Source organism: Stegodyphus dumicola, chromosome 8 (assembly GCF_044657685.1).
Source record: "Stegodyphus dumicola isolate Sdum_Otavi_A_Nest chromosome 8, ASM4465768v1".
In the NCBI taxonomy this organism is placed as follows: domain Eukaryota; kingdom Metazoa; phylum Arthropoda; class Arachnida; order Araneae; family Eresidae; genus Stegodyphus; species Stegodyphus dumicola.
Window position 1 is genome coordinate 61,321,438 of NC_140775.1, and position 17,626 is coordinate 61,339,063.

General features: G+C 32.8%; 1 protein-coding gene across 3 annotated transcripts in view; it reads left to right on the forward strand.

Annotated features, from left to right (window-relative positions):
* The window catches only part of Sec15 (exocyst complex component Sec15), a 151,912-nt gene that overhangs the window by 22,427 nt on the left and 111,859 nt on the right, over positions 1-17,626 (forward strand). Inside the window, exon 1 of one of the 3 annotated variants that reach the window (XM_035354489.2) lies at positions 15,543-15,738. The exons of the other annotated variants lie outside the window; for them this stretch is intronic. Coding sequence (XP_035210380.2) covers positions 15,620-15,738 — 119 coding nt within the window. The 5' untranslated portion in view covers positions 15,543-15,619. Of the gene's footprint in view, positions 1-15,542; positions 15,739-17,626 lie in introns of those variants that run through there. 3 annotated transcript variants of the gene reach the window in all.

Genomic DNA, 17,626 nt, shown 5'->3' on the forward strand with positions numbered 1-17,626 from the left:
TTTCAATATCTACATATTCTTCATCTACTTTAATTTCGTAATCTATTTCTTTAAGCATTGTAAATTGACCTTCCTTGTAGTGTAGCGCATTTCGATTCTATGACTTACGCATCGGGCTTACCTTTGCTTAATTCTTCAATTAAAGCATTAAAATTTCTTCTAAGTGATGTCCTAATAGGCCTATGTTTTCTTACTAATCCCTTCATTGTTTTACAATTACTTATTTTCAGTTTAACTTACAAGAAAGGCTTTTCTACTTATCTGACTTCAAAAGATCACGTCCGGGTTACCACGAGGTCGCAGCGAGTTTCAAGAAATTGATTACCCGGCAATTTCTGACTCCAAAGTTTGTTGCAATTCACAATATATTAACTTTTTCAACATAGCATCTTTACTCCAAATGAGAGTTTATTTACCTTTTGCTTTCATAACGCTGTATGCATTCAAAAAAAAAAAAAAAAAATTCTAAACTTCAGTTTTTAGAATGAAAACATTTTCTGTGTGTTTCCGATCTGAGAATGTTAATATCGAAATTAAATTATTGATACAGAAAATTAAAAATACTAGACGGTTTACGTAACATTTAATGATGTTCTTCTCATGTTAGATGTAGCGAAAGCTTTGTACCGCGACTGGCATGAGGGACTTATTTACAAGCTAATCACTGTCAGTTTAGTCTGATGCTACTTATTCTGTCCTTTATCTCTGAGGTTTCACTGGGGAATGTCCTTTCTAATGAGATAAATTTTATATTCTGAATCTGTACAGAATAGTATACTATATATTCTCTATTTCCCTGCACCTCAGAATGCAAATCAGCTCACGTGTATTTAAGTGAGGGTTTAAGATTCTTTAGACAGAGCGTGTTCTGCCTGCCGAAGGCCACGTTAGTAGTTATCATTCTAAGATAAGTGTTCCTGTCTTTCGTGTAACTTTATTCTTGTCGATAGTGCTGTCACACCGGTGCAATATTAAGAACCAGCTTGTCCGTTTCAATAATTCTATGTAACCTTTGGCTAATAAATACTTTGATTTAGTTTAAACTTAAAAGTTCTATCTTGAGTTCACCCATAAATGCTGGTTGATGTGTAAGCACCAGGTTTGCCTCCTGTTCAGCTTACTTAGTTTTAAATAAAAAGGCTTTTTACTTCCTTCTTACGTTCTATTTCATATTAGATATAGCGATAAGTCGCTTATAGTATAGTGAGGATTTGCCGCAAGTTACATTTAGTAAAAGGCATTGTTCTCTACATATTGATTAATTAAAAATTTTGGCTTGAATATTTTCCAGTTATATTCAGTAAAACTTTTCATTTCACTTTTACCGTTACAAAGTACATGCATCATTAGCATAAGAGACGTGTGGTGGCGATTAATTTTGAAATGGCGAACATCGAAAAAATTCGAGCTCTGTATATATATCTTACTGATCATATATGTGGAGATCAACGACCGATGCTGACTTAGCGAATAGTGACGTCATCGCAGCACAGCTCAGTGCGGTGCATTCCAGACAGCGTCAGATAGCGTCCAGACGTGGACGAGAGTGGAGCATAGCAAATGGCTTGCTTGTCTTCAAGAGTTGAAGAAGACAGACGGTCTTCTTTGGGGTTCAAGTGACTTTAGATGATCATACTATTTAAAGCTAGCCGAGGACGTTAAATTATAACGTATTCTATCAACGCCTGTGGAACTAATATTGTCTGTGATTGTTTATCATTACATCAATCCTGTGGTCTGATAATTCATTCCTGCAACATTAATTTTTACTTAACCTTTATTACTTTTATCTATTTCTTATTAGTAAAATAAAAGCATTTAAAAATGCAATATTCGTACTCTATTGTTTTGAAATTAAAACCTACATATATTATTATTTACTTTTAGGACAGATAAAAGAAATAAGCAAATTAAAAAGGAGACTTACAAGGCTAATACAAATTAAAGGTAAAATTTTACTTTAACTATCCCCTCCTCCTCCTCCAAAAAAAAAAAAAAAAAATCTTGGCTGAAGCTTTTAAAAAATTTTAAAAAATTTAAAAGCATATTGTTATGTGCGTAGGGTTCATAATGAGTTGAATGCACACAGACCATATGATAGCTTGATAAAATTTATTTTCCCAAAAGGACCATTTCACAGTTCTGGAACTTTTCACAAAAGTACTCGTACAGCTCTTCTCAGTATGATCGAAGACAATCAATAGTTACCACTTCAAACTACTCAAACTGTTAAACATAATGCAGTGCAAAGCGCATCTAAAGAGCGAAGACGCCTGAAGATAACTCAATACTACAAACTCAGCTCTAAATCTGAGAACCGATGCTCTGTCGGACCTTATACAGTTTTCCTCCGATCGCCGAGAAATGGCCAGTTTCGATTCCTCGAAACTCCTGAAAAGCATACGCAGTTGTAGTTACACAAGGCCAGATATGGTTACGGTTACATAGTGATAGGACCAGTTATAGTTACACAGGAGTCAGACCAAATTGTTAGTTTGGCGATATCTGGCTATTCCTCGCCAAATTTCTCGAAAAAAATTAGTCTTCAAAACCGTCGCTAGCCATTTACCTCAGCTTTCAATGGACTTGTCCCTGCAACTTTATCTATCTTGCAAAGCTTCACTCTTTTGAGGCTTTTCATGTTACATTTTACAAGTGATACTACAATTTTACATACAATTTCACTAAAATTGTTTACATCTGTACAAAATTCTTAACAATATTATATGTTATTATTATTTATATCCGTATCTTCTAACTAATTAATCAAGGTAAAACAAAACTGCTTACCTTGTTCCAATGGGTTCGGCCAGGGCCACCGGGTTGAAGTTCCTCTCAGGGATTCTATGTGGAAATCTTGAAAGGGATAATCCATAAATGATAAACTTTCTTAACACAAATATATTTAATGAAGACGCAAACGGTTACAGGATATTTACATAATGAAAGGTTTAAATGTTCGCACGACGCAGCGTGCGATTTCTCAGTGCCGAATTCTCGTGATCTCTAAGCGAGAGAGTTCAGAGTTCGAGATGACGTCTTTCAGCCATCGGATCTCAGCAAGAGTTGAGTTGCAACATCCTTCCGCCCGGAAGGACAATTGCTGTAATTGTCCTTATTACATTTCAGCTCCACCGGATATAGTAATTGCACTGGCCTTTTAATCGTATGTCCATTGGGCAAGCGGACAGCACAGGCTCTCACCTTGCCATCTCTCCCAGGAAAGACTTCCATTATGATGGCCATCTTCCACATCAGCAGTGGAATTTTATCTTCATGCACTAATACAATACTTCCTTTCTTCAAACAGGTTACTGTTTTGGCCAGTTTGGAATGATGAGCAGATTTTAAATTCATCAAATAATCCTGCCTCCATTTTCGCCAGATTCTTTCTACTAGTATCTGTTGATGTCTAAATCGACGTTTAAGACTCTCCTTTGTTGAAGTTAATTTAGAGCTTCCTTGTGGCAATTATAGTAATCGTCTTCCTATTAAGAAGTGACCAGGGGTCAAAGATTCTGGCTCTCCTAGATCTGAGTATGTAAATGTTAAAGGTCTGGTATTCAATATAGCTTCCACTTCTGTTATGACTGTCTCTAATTCCCTGAATGTCAAGGATGATTTGTCTAAGATTCTCTTCAGAAGAGCTTTAAGAGACTGAACCATAGGCTCCTAAAAGCCTCCCCACCACGCCGTTCTCTCAACTATAAATTTCCATTTGATTCCTTGCTTAGAGAACTCGTCTTGAACTTTATTGCTTTTCATCACCTGGTTCAGTAGCTCTAATTCTTTTTTCGCCCTTTTAAAGGTTTTGGCGTTATCGGTATACACTATTCGGCACAAACCTCTTCTCGCTATGAACCGCCTAAATGCAAGCAAAAATTTTTCTGTGGAAAGGTCAGCCGTAAGTTCTAAATGCACGGCTCTAGTTACAGCACAAGTAAACAGTAAAACGTATGTCTTAGATAAATCTCTTCCACTTTTAACGTACAGTGGACCCGCGTAATCTATTCCGGAATTCTCAAACGGAAATGCTTCTCGGCATCTGTCTGGTGGGAGAGGTGCCATATCTTGCATGACAGGTTTAGTTCGAAATATTTTGCAGACATTGCAATTGTACAGAACACTTTTAATTTTTCGACGAGCCTTCAGCAACCAAAATTTATCTCTTATCTGATTAAAGTTATTATTTAAAGTATCTGCTATTGCTCCGTGCCCTACCACCTGATGAATAATTAGATCAGTCAAATGATCTTTGTCGGGCAACACGATTGGATGTGCTTGTTTGTAATCCAAATTTGAATTTTCTAATCGTCCACCAACACGAATTACACCACTTTCGTCTACAAATGGACTGAGGGACTTCAGTTTTGATTCTGAACTTAAATCCTCGTTGTTCTTCAATGCCCGTATTCCATTTGTGAAATTTCGCTCCTGAACACGTTTGATCCAATACGTTTCTGCCATTTCCAATTCGGTAACCTGAAACATCCTGATAATTTCGAGGTATTTTTAACATTGTTGATGAACCTTAAGCACCACGCAGTAATTCGGTAAATTCGATGTAAATTGCTGTAATTTTGGGTTTTAAATAAATCTTCGGAAGGTTCGGTAACGAATTTACGAAAACTTCCTTCGATGTTTTTCTTAGTCCCTTGTTGGAATCTTCAATGTTCTTTGTGGAACATAAATTCGGTTTTGGCCAGTGTTCCATTTCTTCCTTTAACCACGTGTGCCCTTCCCACCATATGCTATTCTGCTTCAGATGTTTGACATTTTCACCTCTAGTTAGCAAATCAGCTGGATTATGTTCACCAGGCGTATATCTCCAGTTCAAGACATCTGAATTCTTCTGTGTTTCTCCTTCACTCTGTTCTGAACGAATGGCTTCCACCTTTTCACATCACTTCTAATCCAGTGTAACGTTATACTAGAATCAGTCCACATATATACAATCAAATCAATGTCCCGAAGTTTCTTTTGGATGTATTTTGACAAGCGGGAGCCTATCAAAGCACCCTTCAATTCCGATTTGAGAAGTGATAATTTTTCCAAAGTTGCTACTCGTGATTTTGATGTAATGAAACTTGTATGAATGACTCCATTTTTCGAATAACGAAAATACAGAACAGTCCCATAGGCCTTCTGACTCGCATCTGTGAAACAGTGTAACTGTAAACCACCCTTTATATCCTTTTTCCCAGCACCTGCAAACTGATGTCTTGGTATTTCCAAACTAGAAATATGAGCTAATTCATCACACCAGCTTTGCCAATCCTTTCTGAGATTTTCTGGTATTTCAGTGTCCCATGCTATCTTTTGTTCCCGTAAATCTTGCAATAAAATCCTAGCTCGAATGGTGTATGGATTTAAAAACCCCAGTGGATCAAAGAAATGTCCTACAAATCTCAAGATTTCCCTTTTAGTGGGTATGTTATCTATCCTTTTGGCATCTTTTACCAAATTTTCAATTTCTATCAAAAATGTATCATTTGACCTATTATTCCATATGCATCCCAATAGTTTAGAACAAGTCGAATCTTGTGAAAAATCTTCTTCATTCCATACCTTTTGTAAATTTGTTTCATTCGTTTTCCACTTCCACATGCTAAATCGCCTTCTTTCAGTATGCGTTTAATATGTTCTGATTCCTCGAATGCTTCTGATTCTTCATCTGCTCCAGCGATTAAGTCGTCAACATACATATTTTCAGTTAGCATGGAAAATACGTTCGGATACTGCGACTTGTATTTGTCAGCGTGTACATTAAGAGTTGCTCTGAGAAGAAACGGACAAGATGTTGCTCCAAAAATTACCCTTGTCATACGAAGAGCCTTTATTTTGGTTTATTTTCAGCGAAGAAATTTTCGGCGGTTTATTCCCTTGTCCCCATTCATCGGAAAGTTGTATGCCCTGTTTTTTAATAAGATTAACTATTTCATTTCTAGGAGAATGAATATGTGATCCATTAATGACTGGAATAATTAAAGCTTCTATTTTGATTTCATATCGATTCTTCGAATTACGCAAAATGAGCCTGGTTTTTTTAACATTCTGCGCTTCAGACGTCCTGCAACCGAAAGAGAATATTTTTATTTCTTCTTCTCCAATAACGGGAAGTTTTAATTTCTTACAGATGTCCTCTCTAATAAATGTTCGCTGCGATCCTAAATCAAACAACAAGCGAACGCTTTGCTGGCGCCAATTGCCTGTGTTTATAATTTCAGCTCGTGCTGTTATTTGCTGTTGCGCAATCGGAAACAGAAGAGACTACTGCCCCTTGGACGGGACTCTTGTCTGACGCATTCGTTTCGTCAGAATGTATCAATGTATGATGTCGTCGATCGCAAATAGTTATCGCAATAGATCGCAAGTTAGTTTCGATTTGCACATCCTCGCTAAATGGTATCTTTTGAGGCACACGTAACAAAAACCCCTTCGCTTTAAGGCTTCCTTTTTTTCTGGCACAGTTTTTTGACATGATTCTGACGTATGATTTTCAGAACAGAATATACAGCTATTAGATAGTGATGTGTTTAACGCTGCCGCTGAAGGAATTCTACCCTTATTATAATCCCGATTTCTTTCGCTGTCTCGAAAACGTTCTCGAAACTGCCGCTTATTTTCAAAATGGGATTTCTTTTCAGTGACTTCAGAATCTGTTGACTTAACTAAAAATCCTGTACGTTCTCGACTTTCTATTTCTTTTCTTAGAAAATTTAGCAAATTTGTAATTTTTGTATGGTTATCATCTTCATATTTCCTATTAAATTCTAGTGCTAAATCATTCGGAATTACCCTTATTAATATCGGAAACAATAAGGTACTGTACGAATCTGGTAAAATATTACACGATTCTAATCGTCTAATTTTTACTTCACAACGATCATATAATTTTCGAAGTGCTGTCACATCGCAAGACCTTTTAACCGGAGTCAGAGTTAATAAATTGTTCATATGAGTATCTATTATTAGTTCTTTGCGTCTGAAGCGATCTTTTAATATTTTCACAGCCTTTTCGTAATTCTCTGCTGTTAACGTCAACCCTTGTATTGCAGTTTCTGCATCGGAAGTAAGAATTGACTTTAAATAGTTAAATTTATCTACTGCATGTAGACTTTCGTTTTCGTCTCAAATCGTGCCCGAAACCCGGGCCTACTGCACACGTCCTTTCCCGAAAATGTTTCCAGGGCCAATTTCGGGAGTTTAATTTTGTTCTGCGATTCAGTGACATTTCCACATGAAGTAGAATTAGCGCTATGTGGATTAGTATCTAAATATCTTTTCGCGCGTAATTTCCAAATAATAATTTTACTTTTATACTCTTCTCTAGACATTATCTCATCTTCTAAATTTGCTACGTCAATTAAAGTTTCAATACCACTATCCGCTAAGATTCTTTCTTCTTCTTTACTAATTAACTGAGCAACCGTTTCTTCAATTACATTTTTATCCCCCTCATTAGCAATTTCTGTTTCTATCTTATTTATCAGCTTCGTAACTACTGCGCTTATAGCAGATCGTTTCTTTTTTAATTTTTCTAAATCCATGTTTTTGGTTGGCCAAAATAAAGTCTCAAAGGGCAATTTTTTTATTCCAATACCAATAATTCTTGGTAATTACCAATAACAACATTCGTCTTCGAAACGGAGATATCCATTCCATTTGAAATCCGAGGAATTCGAAGAGATGAATAATAAAATTTTAAAATGGCGCGGTAATGTACAAATATTCAGTAACCAATCAGGGAGCTGATTACATCAAGCATAGAATTAAAATTATTTAAATAATCATTCATAATAAAATCATTTTTAAAACAAATGCAAAATTAAATTTTATTTTAATATTTAACAGCTATAAATAATGTTTAAAACATTAGATTAAATTTATAGATATTAATAAAACCAATTACTTTTTAAGTAAGGTGACGTCATTGATTACATCATCCACAACATAAAATTATATAAAATATTATAAACAACAAACCCAAATTTTTATTTCAAATAAAAATGTAAAATTAAATTGATTTTTAATATTTAGAAGCCATAAATAATATTTAAAACACGAAAGTTATGCATAATAAAACGCATTATTTTTTTAATAAAATGACAACAAAGTATCGGTTACCATAAATAACTTATCCAGCAATGGGTTTACCATAAGCTGTATAACTCGCCAAAAGGCAAATCGCCAAAAAGTCGCCAAAATCCGTGCAACCGTCTACCAAAGTAGCACCGATAAACTTTCTTAACACAAACATATTTAATGAAGACGCAAACGGTTACAATATTTACATAATGAAAGGTTTAAATGTTCGCACGACGCAGCGTGCGACTTCTCAGTGCCGAGTTCTCGTGATCTCTAAGCGAGAGAGTTCGAGATGACGTCACTCAGCCATCGGATCTCAGCAAGAGTTGAGTTGCAACATATGTAAACTGCGGTAATTAAGATTGTGCTTAAATTTTCTAATTTCTGATAAAGTTATACTTAAAAAAAAAGAAGTAAATTTTGAGCATTGTATTTCTTTGGATCAGATGGAATTCTAAATCTTTAAAAGTCCTAATAAAATTTCAAACGTTAAGCAGAATCAATTTTAAAATCTTCTTGTTTTTAATGTTCTTGTTTGATAAAAGTCCATATGATTAACATGATTCTTTAGGAAAGACTTTTCGAAATTTTCTCAGTTTACCACTATGATGAATAACACCATACACAAACAGAAGATTCCACAGTTCTCAAAATATTGATATACCAATATACACTGGGCAAATCCTCTTCAGCTAATTAATATTTTAGTTAAAGGCATCTTGCCGTTTCTTACATCAGATAACTAGCCTTTTCAGAATCGTATGAATAATTCCATGTTTTAAAAAAAAATTTCGAAAAAAATACCATATTCACACGTTTTTCGTAATTTTCCCTAGGGCTTTAAGTGAATATAAAAGGAGTTGATTTAGGAGGTAAAAATACTTCTATGATTTCGAACCGATACTTTTTGCATTAGATTTGTACTTTTAACAATAAACTATTTGTCGCATGATTTCAGACTATCAGTAATAATTTACTAAAAAGTTAATCTCATTAACTATTTGTCGCATGATTTCAGATGATCAGTAATAACTTACTAAAAAGTTAATCTCATTTCTCATTTTCAACATCGTTATAATTATTCAATTTTATTGCTCATTCTTTTAATAATTAATTAAAACAATATTCGGAAATTTTTTCATTATTATTTTTATTACAAAGTCATTTCATATTTAAATAAAATTCACATTTTAAATTATCTCACTCTCAAAATAATTTACAAAATTGTTCACAATATTTTAAAAGTTAAAGAACTGTTATAATAAATTTAGTAACTTTCTTAAAATAAAATGCAGTATTATTGAAATTATTTAATTTAAGAAAGATGACTATTAGAAAGTAAAATTCTAATGGCATAAAAGTTTAGTTCGAATTTTATTTTTTCATAAAAACTACACCACAGTAATGTTCTGTTAATGATTATGCGAAATATTTTAGCTGCACCAATAAATTAACAATCTCTTCATTACTCAATCAAACAATAATTAACAAACAAATAGATTTAAATAAGCCAACGAAACTTATCAATGTAAAATCATTTAATATAAGTACCTAAGTTATAATATTTTTACATTTTAACGATAAATTTATATGCTTTACCAAAACAACCAAATGAAAATTATTAAAATTTTTATTCAAAGCAAGGTGTTTAAAATTGGAATTAGCATATTAATTTTATATCGCTGAAAAATAATTTAATTCACATTCAGTCTGAAAAAGTATAATTTTTGTTCTTTTTACTTCCTTATACGAAGTAAAGAAAGTATTATAATCACAAAAAATTTCGGCTATCATATCCATTTCGACCATTCCCGAATCCCCCCCCCCCTTTTTTTTTTTTTTTATACTTTCTTGTACATACGGACAGAATTAAGTATTCTTTTTTTTTTTTTTTTTCCCCAAAGCGGATTGTAAAGTGGATTTAAAGTGGATTCAAAAGGGATTTTTTTCGTTACATCCGTATGTACGTTCATATGTATGTATGTATCTCGCATAATTCAAAATCAGTTAGCCGTAGAACGTTGAAATTTTGTATATGGAACCGCTTTAACATCTAGTTGTGCACCTCTTTTTTAAATGCAGTCGGTTGAACCGAACGCAAATGTGCGTGCGTGCGTGAGAGAGAGAGGATGACTCAGCAGAAAGGTGCAATGGATTGGCAGTGGTTCTCTGCATTATAACTTGGACAGACTTCACTACATAGTTATAAGGATGACACTCAAAGACAGATGTAGCCGTAAATTCCACACAGAATTTTATTCCTGGGTAATGAATTCTGAGAACACATAGCCTTTTTCATTTCACATCATTATGGCTGCGCTATGATGACACATCCCACAATTTTTTACAGATTACATTTTTAGAACAATAAACAATAGCTGGCAGAGGCTAAGCGAGCGAAAAGCGTCGTTTCGGCAACAGAGGTAGAAGCAAAAGTGCACAATTATCCAATATGGAGGCTCACCTACAGAGAGTTTTGGTTTAGGTTGCTTATTAAGAGAAAGGTTTCATTTCCCAAAAATTTGAGTTCAGGTTCCAAATTAGCTATGTCATAAGCGTTACGCAAACCATGTAACATAGATTGATCTGAAAATGTCGTAGTCCAGAAAAGTTATCAATAATTTTAGAATACAGGTTAAATACCCAAGGGAAACATATAAGATTAAAAAAATATGTAAAAGTAAATTATTATTCAAACTAGCAATAGTCTCCTAATGCTTAATTTCCCCTCTCTATTATAAAAATAGTAAGCTCTCTTTGATTGCGTCATTTCGAGTTTAACGTGGACCTTATAAGAGATAGACTAACCCAGTGGGCGGGACGCGCGTCACCGACATGTCGGCAAGAAAGAGTAGGGACGATCTGGTTTACTTTAACACTGAAACCTAAGGCGTTTGTATCACATAACTCTTTTTAGTTATTAAATGTGATACGTTGTATAGTGATGAGATTATGAAAGCCTCAGTTTTTTCCAAATCGGATTTAATATATCTCATTTAAGCACTTTCTTCTGCATTTCGCGCATTTTTTTTTTTTCACGCGTAATTCGTGTACAAACATCTTTACTTTGGTAAAACGTTAAAAACTCTAAGCACAAAATTTTCGAACTTAATTTTGCGTACGAATAACGTAAAATTAAATAAGATTGATAGTACATGAAGCTTTGGAACAAATAAAGCAAAATTAAACAAGATCTGATATATATATATATTTTTAAATTTTATGAGCATTTCCAGGCAGTGGTTTATAAAATTATTATAATATTACAAGACGATCATTTATTTGATCATATGATTGTTAATTATTAACATCATATGATGATTATTTATTTTAATAATTCGTAAAATTCGGAGCATAAACTTATTTCAGTGTAATGAAAATAAATAAATAAAATGTGGAAGCACTCAGATTTTATGTTACGCTCAAAGGGACGTTTTTTAACGCTTTGTGTGTTACCTCTATTTATTGAATATCATGTTCTTCGCACGTAAACAACACAAAATTCAATTCAACAGCAGTATCACAAAATATATGAAAACAGCATATCTTTAGAATTTCCGCGCTGGAGATAAAAATGTTATTTTCGGCACAGTGTTTCCATTGCTCGCTTTGAACTCGTTGAGTTTCTTAATCAACAATTCATTAAAGGTTTACAAAATATGAAATGGATTAAAACAAATTCGAAACTCGGCTGTTCGGGGGGGGAGGATTACGTTGTTCAAAATTTGATGGCTCTAAATACCGTCGTTGTTTCACAATGCGAGAAACATGCATGTATTCATGCAGATTATTTATTATTAAATTTCTTTAAATATAATACAAGGCGATAATATTTGGTGGTAACAATTTGCAAAGTGAAACGGACGTTTATAATGAAACAGAGCAAAATGCCGTTTCGAAACTATAATAGCCTTTCTCGACTACCACTCCTTTGGGCTAATAAATTAAATTCGCAGTAAATAAAAAAATCTTATGCAGAATTAGATTTAAATTTTAAAAAAATGATCACTATAAAATGTTAGCACAATCAATTATTACAGTTTACAATTTTGACATTAGAATAAATGTACAAAAATTATTAAGGTGTTAAAAGTGTTTATCACTATGATGTATTGTGAAGCACAATCAATTATCACAGTTTACAATTTTGACATTGGAATAAATGTATAAAAATTATTAAGGTGTTAAAAGTGTTTATCACTATGATGTATTGTGAAGCACAATCAATTATTACAGTTTACAATTTTGACATCACTATGATATATTGTGAAATATAATTTAAATAAGACTCCTTTGTATAAAATATGCTATAATATTCGCCTATAATCTTAAAAAAGCAGCACAACTTAAAATTTTAAACAAAAACTTTAAAAAAATTCATTTTTAGGTATTTTAGTATTTTTTACATATTTTCAGCAATAAAAAGCATAAAAATTATAAGAGAAAATTCTTTGTTTGAAATTTTCTATTAGTTCAAATTTAAAATATTTTCTAAAAGAAGTAGATACAAATTTCCTTACAGCATAGGAAAAGCTAAAAAAATAGCCAGGCCTGGAAGCATGCAACAGCTTTATACTAATTATTTGGAACGTTAATTATGCTTGATAAAAATGCTAAATTTTTAAACATCTATCTCAGTTTCAAAAATAAAAATATCTAAAAATTCTTATTTGTGAAATGAGGCGCTACAACCAACTTTTTCTTGACAATTATACCAACTGCAATAGCCAACCATTGTAAGTTTCTGCAAGTCGTCCCTACTCCTCCTGATGTGATCAAGGTGACAGCCGGGAATGCGTCAGAAGAGGGAGAAAAGCCATTTGGGTTAGTCTATTTCTTATAAGATCCATGGAGTCTAACCCATTTCATATGACTGTTACGTAACACAGATGACGTAAATGGAACTAATATTCAAACAGCCAGTAAAAATTTTACAGCAGTATAAATTATCCAATCAAAATGCATTGATAACTAAAACTAATTCAGTCTGATTAATTTTTCATCCTGAATGCAATACACTTGCTTTCTACGCTTTGGCCTAGCTGAACTGCTGCCTGCCGCTCTCTTCTTGTTGCAAACTATCAAAAATGTAAACATTTTGAAAATATGCACAAGTAGTTTGCGAAATTGTTTGCCGCCACAACATATTAGTGAAATAAAAATAAATAATTAATGTGCCACGCATACCGGCTTGCTGCTCGTTACGGATTCAACATTTTACGTTCTATGCTATATACGTTGTACACCATCAATGCTTCTATATATCAATATCGAAAATCTTCCTCATTAGTGTGATCTTACCGGCTACGCCAGTCTGCCTCAGCTGCGAGTTTGTTGGATTACGGATTCAACATTCTACGTTCTACGCCAGCAGTGCTTCTCTCTCTATATGTATCCAACGCGTAACCTGGTCTTTATTTTCGTAATCGTTGGTCGTAGTCATATACTGACATTTAATACACTGTTTTAAATAACGGAAATATTCAAGTTTTGGCAGTCTCCATTTTTTTTTTTTTTTTTTTTTTTTTTTTTTTTTTAATTATTTTTCGACGAATAGCAGAATGTAATTTTTAATGCGGTCTCCAGCTTCCTATACTTATATTTGGGAAAATTTGACACTCGTTATTGACTGCCGTGTGACAAAAATTAAACGGGATATTTAACTTCAAAATTTGCAGTTTTGACGTCAATTTCAACTTGCCTTCAGGAATTGGTTAATTAAATTAGAATAATTCGAGAAAATAAGTTTAGATGAAACGCAGTACAAAATGTGTATAACTTAATAGGCCGTACAAGAAAGTCATGTGGTGTCCACATCAGATATTTTCTTTTATGAGTTAAAACTCATTTTCTATTGTATTTTAAACTAGTTTTAATATATTAAAAGATAACTACTGAAAATATATTCATCTTCCCCAAATATTTTGTACCGTCAGTATTCTACGCTTCCAAAAATATTCAGACTTAGTAAACATTTAACACATTTTAAAAATTAAATAATTTTTATATCTTTCAAAATTAATTCCGCTTTATAAGTGGTGGTTATAAACGAATTTTCTGTTGTTCTACAATAATATGTTACAGGTGGTATATTTTTAATAAGCTTTAGAGTAACTTCGATTTGGTTTGATACAAATTTCTGTGTCGTCTCTGTTATGAAGCTGAATACCATTACAAACAGAAAAATTACTTTTATTTTCCTTTGAAAGTATGATACTTTCGATATTCTTTATTTCGTATAGATTGATGTCTTCCTTTCTATTTAGTCTTTGGATTTGATTAATAAGCGTTGACGAACTTGAGATTTGTATTCTAATATGGAAAAAAATTCCTTCATTTTCATATGCATATGAATTTATAAAAAATATTTGCAGCACTGCAAGAAAGTTTATTGGCACTACATATTTTGTATTTTTATCTCTGTGATATAAAGATCGCTATCTCCGTGACATGATGTAGCGTTCACATGATGGATTTGTGAACGCAGTGAATGTTAAGAACTTTAGAAGCATTGTTATACAATTTTTTGTGCCATTTTTCTGTTTTCTTCGATGGTAATACAATCTATTTCGCGATAATTAGAAAGAAAATGTAGTATTGGATTTTTTTTAACTTGAAAACCATGGCACATGATATTTTTATCGATTTCATTTTTTACATTGCAACAAAACTTCTTAAAAAACATATTTAAGAATTTATACTTTGTAGGAAAATTTATACAGAATCTCGAATGTGTCTTTTATCTTTTTAGTAAAATACAAATCTTAGCTATTTACCCAAATTTGAAAATTACTATCCCATGCAATTTCAGCTCCATTGCGTAAGGGCTCAAATATATCATGAAATCAGAAAAGTTATAATTATTTTTAAGTAATAAATAAAACTCTCTTATTAAAAAAATTAGCTGTACTTTTTAATCATTTTGTGTGCAAAACATAATTTTGCATTACTCCTTCGAAAAAACGTTCCGTAGAATTTCCAACAGTTCACATTTTGAAATTAAAAGCGTTTCGTCGCAAAAAGCTGCAACTAGACTCATTAAAATATTCCAAAATTTACCTAAGAAAATGTCAGTAAGACATTTTCATCAATCGCAATTTTTAATTTTTCTTCTCATGGGAAATAGTTAAAAAGTAAGCTAGGAACTCTTCCCCCCCCCCTCAAAAACGCAAGTAAATTTCTCAAAATTTCATTCTAATTTGTAATTCTGTCGTGTAGAAAATATTTTACGGTATAGTATAATTTTTATATAATCTTCCTCAACACACTTATTTCCGGCTGTGTTTCATTTATATCCTTGCTTAGAATTCATGCAAGGTATAGAATTGTGTGAGCTAATTTTGAAGAAGAATGTCTGGATCAACAACAGACTTACAATGTGTGCACAGCTTGCGTATAAATAGACTGACAGTGGACAGATTTTCTTGATATGCATCGTTATGTAGACGGGGAACTATCAGCTGCGCATCGTGTGCTGAAAGCAATCTTTGGATCTTGTATTAATGCGTTTCGTCTTTTCTTTCGTTGTGGAATGTCAAGACAAATTGGTCTAGAAAATTCCAGGGAAAGCAATGCTATTCTTTTGAAATATATTTCTGTGATATCTGCTGAAAAACGTTTGAGTGTTTTTGATATTCTACCATACGCTTCGTAAGTTTTTTATGTTCTTACATGTAAACAATTAACGACTGCAGTAATTAATGAAAAAGAACTTTTTGTTAACTTAACTAAATTTACCAGTGTCATATCCCTGATATCTGTGTTTTATTTCATTAGAACTTGAAAGCTTTTTGCCGATCCATTTATGTACGATTTTGCTTCATCAGTCTTCCATTTTGTTTGAAAATCTTTTCGATGTACTCGTATATAACGTCGGCAACACGTTCAAACCACAAATCTATACGCTTTATCTATCACGTTTTATCTGTTTTTACTTTTATGCATTTTCTATGTTGCTTTTAATGCTTGCACTATACAAAAATGGAGAGCACGTTTTCTGAAATACCTACAAAAATCTTATTCGTAATTTATATTAAGGAAGGCGAAAACGTGTGTGGCATGGTCAGAGCGGTGGCATTACAAAAGCGGTCAAGAGCGGGAGACTGGCGTTAATTACGGAAGGGGAAAGTAAACGGCTGCGTTAGGGATCATAAGAGAAGATATATTTAAAAAGAAAAGTATTTTTTATGTCTCATTCAGTATCAATATATCAGGAATAAAAATTTGAATGGAGCTAAAGAGTTCTCCTGTTTTCTTCACAGTCAGTAATGCATACACTGCGCAGAAAAAAAAAGAGGGGACAGTTCTATATCTCCTGTTCTACTGGGCCGATTGACGAAATTCAACTTGCGTTTTTCATGTCTTGAAAGCGCGACATAGGATATGTATCAGATTTGAAATAGCGTTGTTCTAATATAGGTATTTTGACATATAATCGGACTTTTTTGAAATAAAATACTTTTTTTTTTTTTTTTTCTTTTTTCCCATATTTCAATTCTATGACTCAAATTACGCCAAACTACCAAGTTTTCTAAATATCGAGTAGATTTTAAAAAATTAGCTCTCAAAATTTTAGCTCCTCCATGTTAATTGAATTTGGTATATATTTATTAATCTCTCTTTTTTTATTAAACTTATTTGATTCTTCCTTTCACATCCGAAATTCAGGTACATTCCAAATAAAATTCACCCAATTTGTATGATTTATTTTTTAAAATTTGTATTTTAAAATAATTTTTATAAATTTTTTAAACTTAAAGCAGACGTATTTCTACACATACATGCAAAAAATTACGGTTTTTCATTCGAAATTTCCGAAAATATACATGAATTTATATATTGTCGCGTTTTGAAATTTGGCATATTTGTTGAAAGCGATAAAAGATCAAATGTGGCTCAGGCCCTTTGTTTAAATTATTTGAAAATAGGAACGAGGTCACTTTTTTCCCGCTCATGTGCAATGTAAAAAGGTAGGAACGAGGTGCCTTTTTTTTTTTCCGCTCCGGCATAATGAAATTGAAAGAAAAATTGGTTGCCATATATTAAGAAGTTCGCCAAGTGTATTATTCTTGGCGCAAACTAAAAAATCGTGCCAAGATAAATTTTTAAATTTCTCCGTAAATTTTGTATCAAACTTTATAAAATTTAAAATCTAAGCATAATTTGAGTCGTAAAGTCGAAATATGGAAAAAGATTGGTATGTTATTTCAGAAAAAATCCGATTTTGTGTCAAAATACCTATATTAGAACAATACTATTTATAAATCTAATATATATCTTAGGTCACGCTTTCGAGACATGCAAAACGCAATTTGAATTTTGTTAATCGGCCCAGTAGAACGAGAGATATAGAACTGTCCAGCCCCCCCCCCCTTTTTTTTTTTTTTTTTTCTTTGTTTAGTGTACAGGGTACCAGAATGGAGACAAATTACATAGGATGCGAAAAGATTGGAAGTGCTCTTTTATGTATTATTAAACAATTTAATGATATCCCAAGTAGCACAGCAACGTCGTCATCGCGGATGTCGTTGCAAAAACG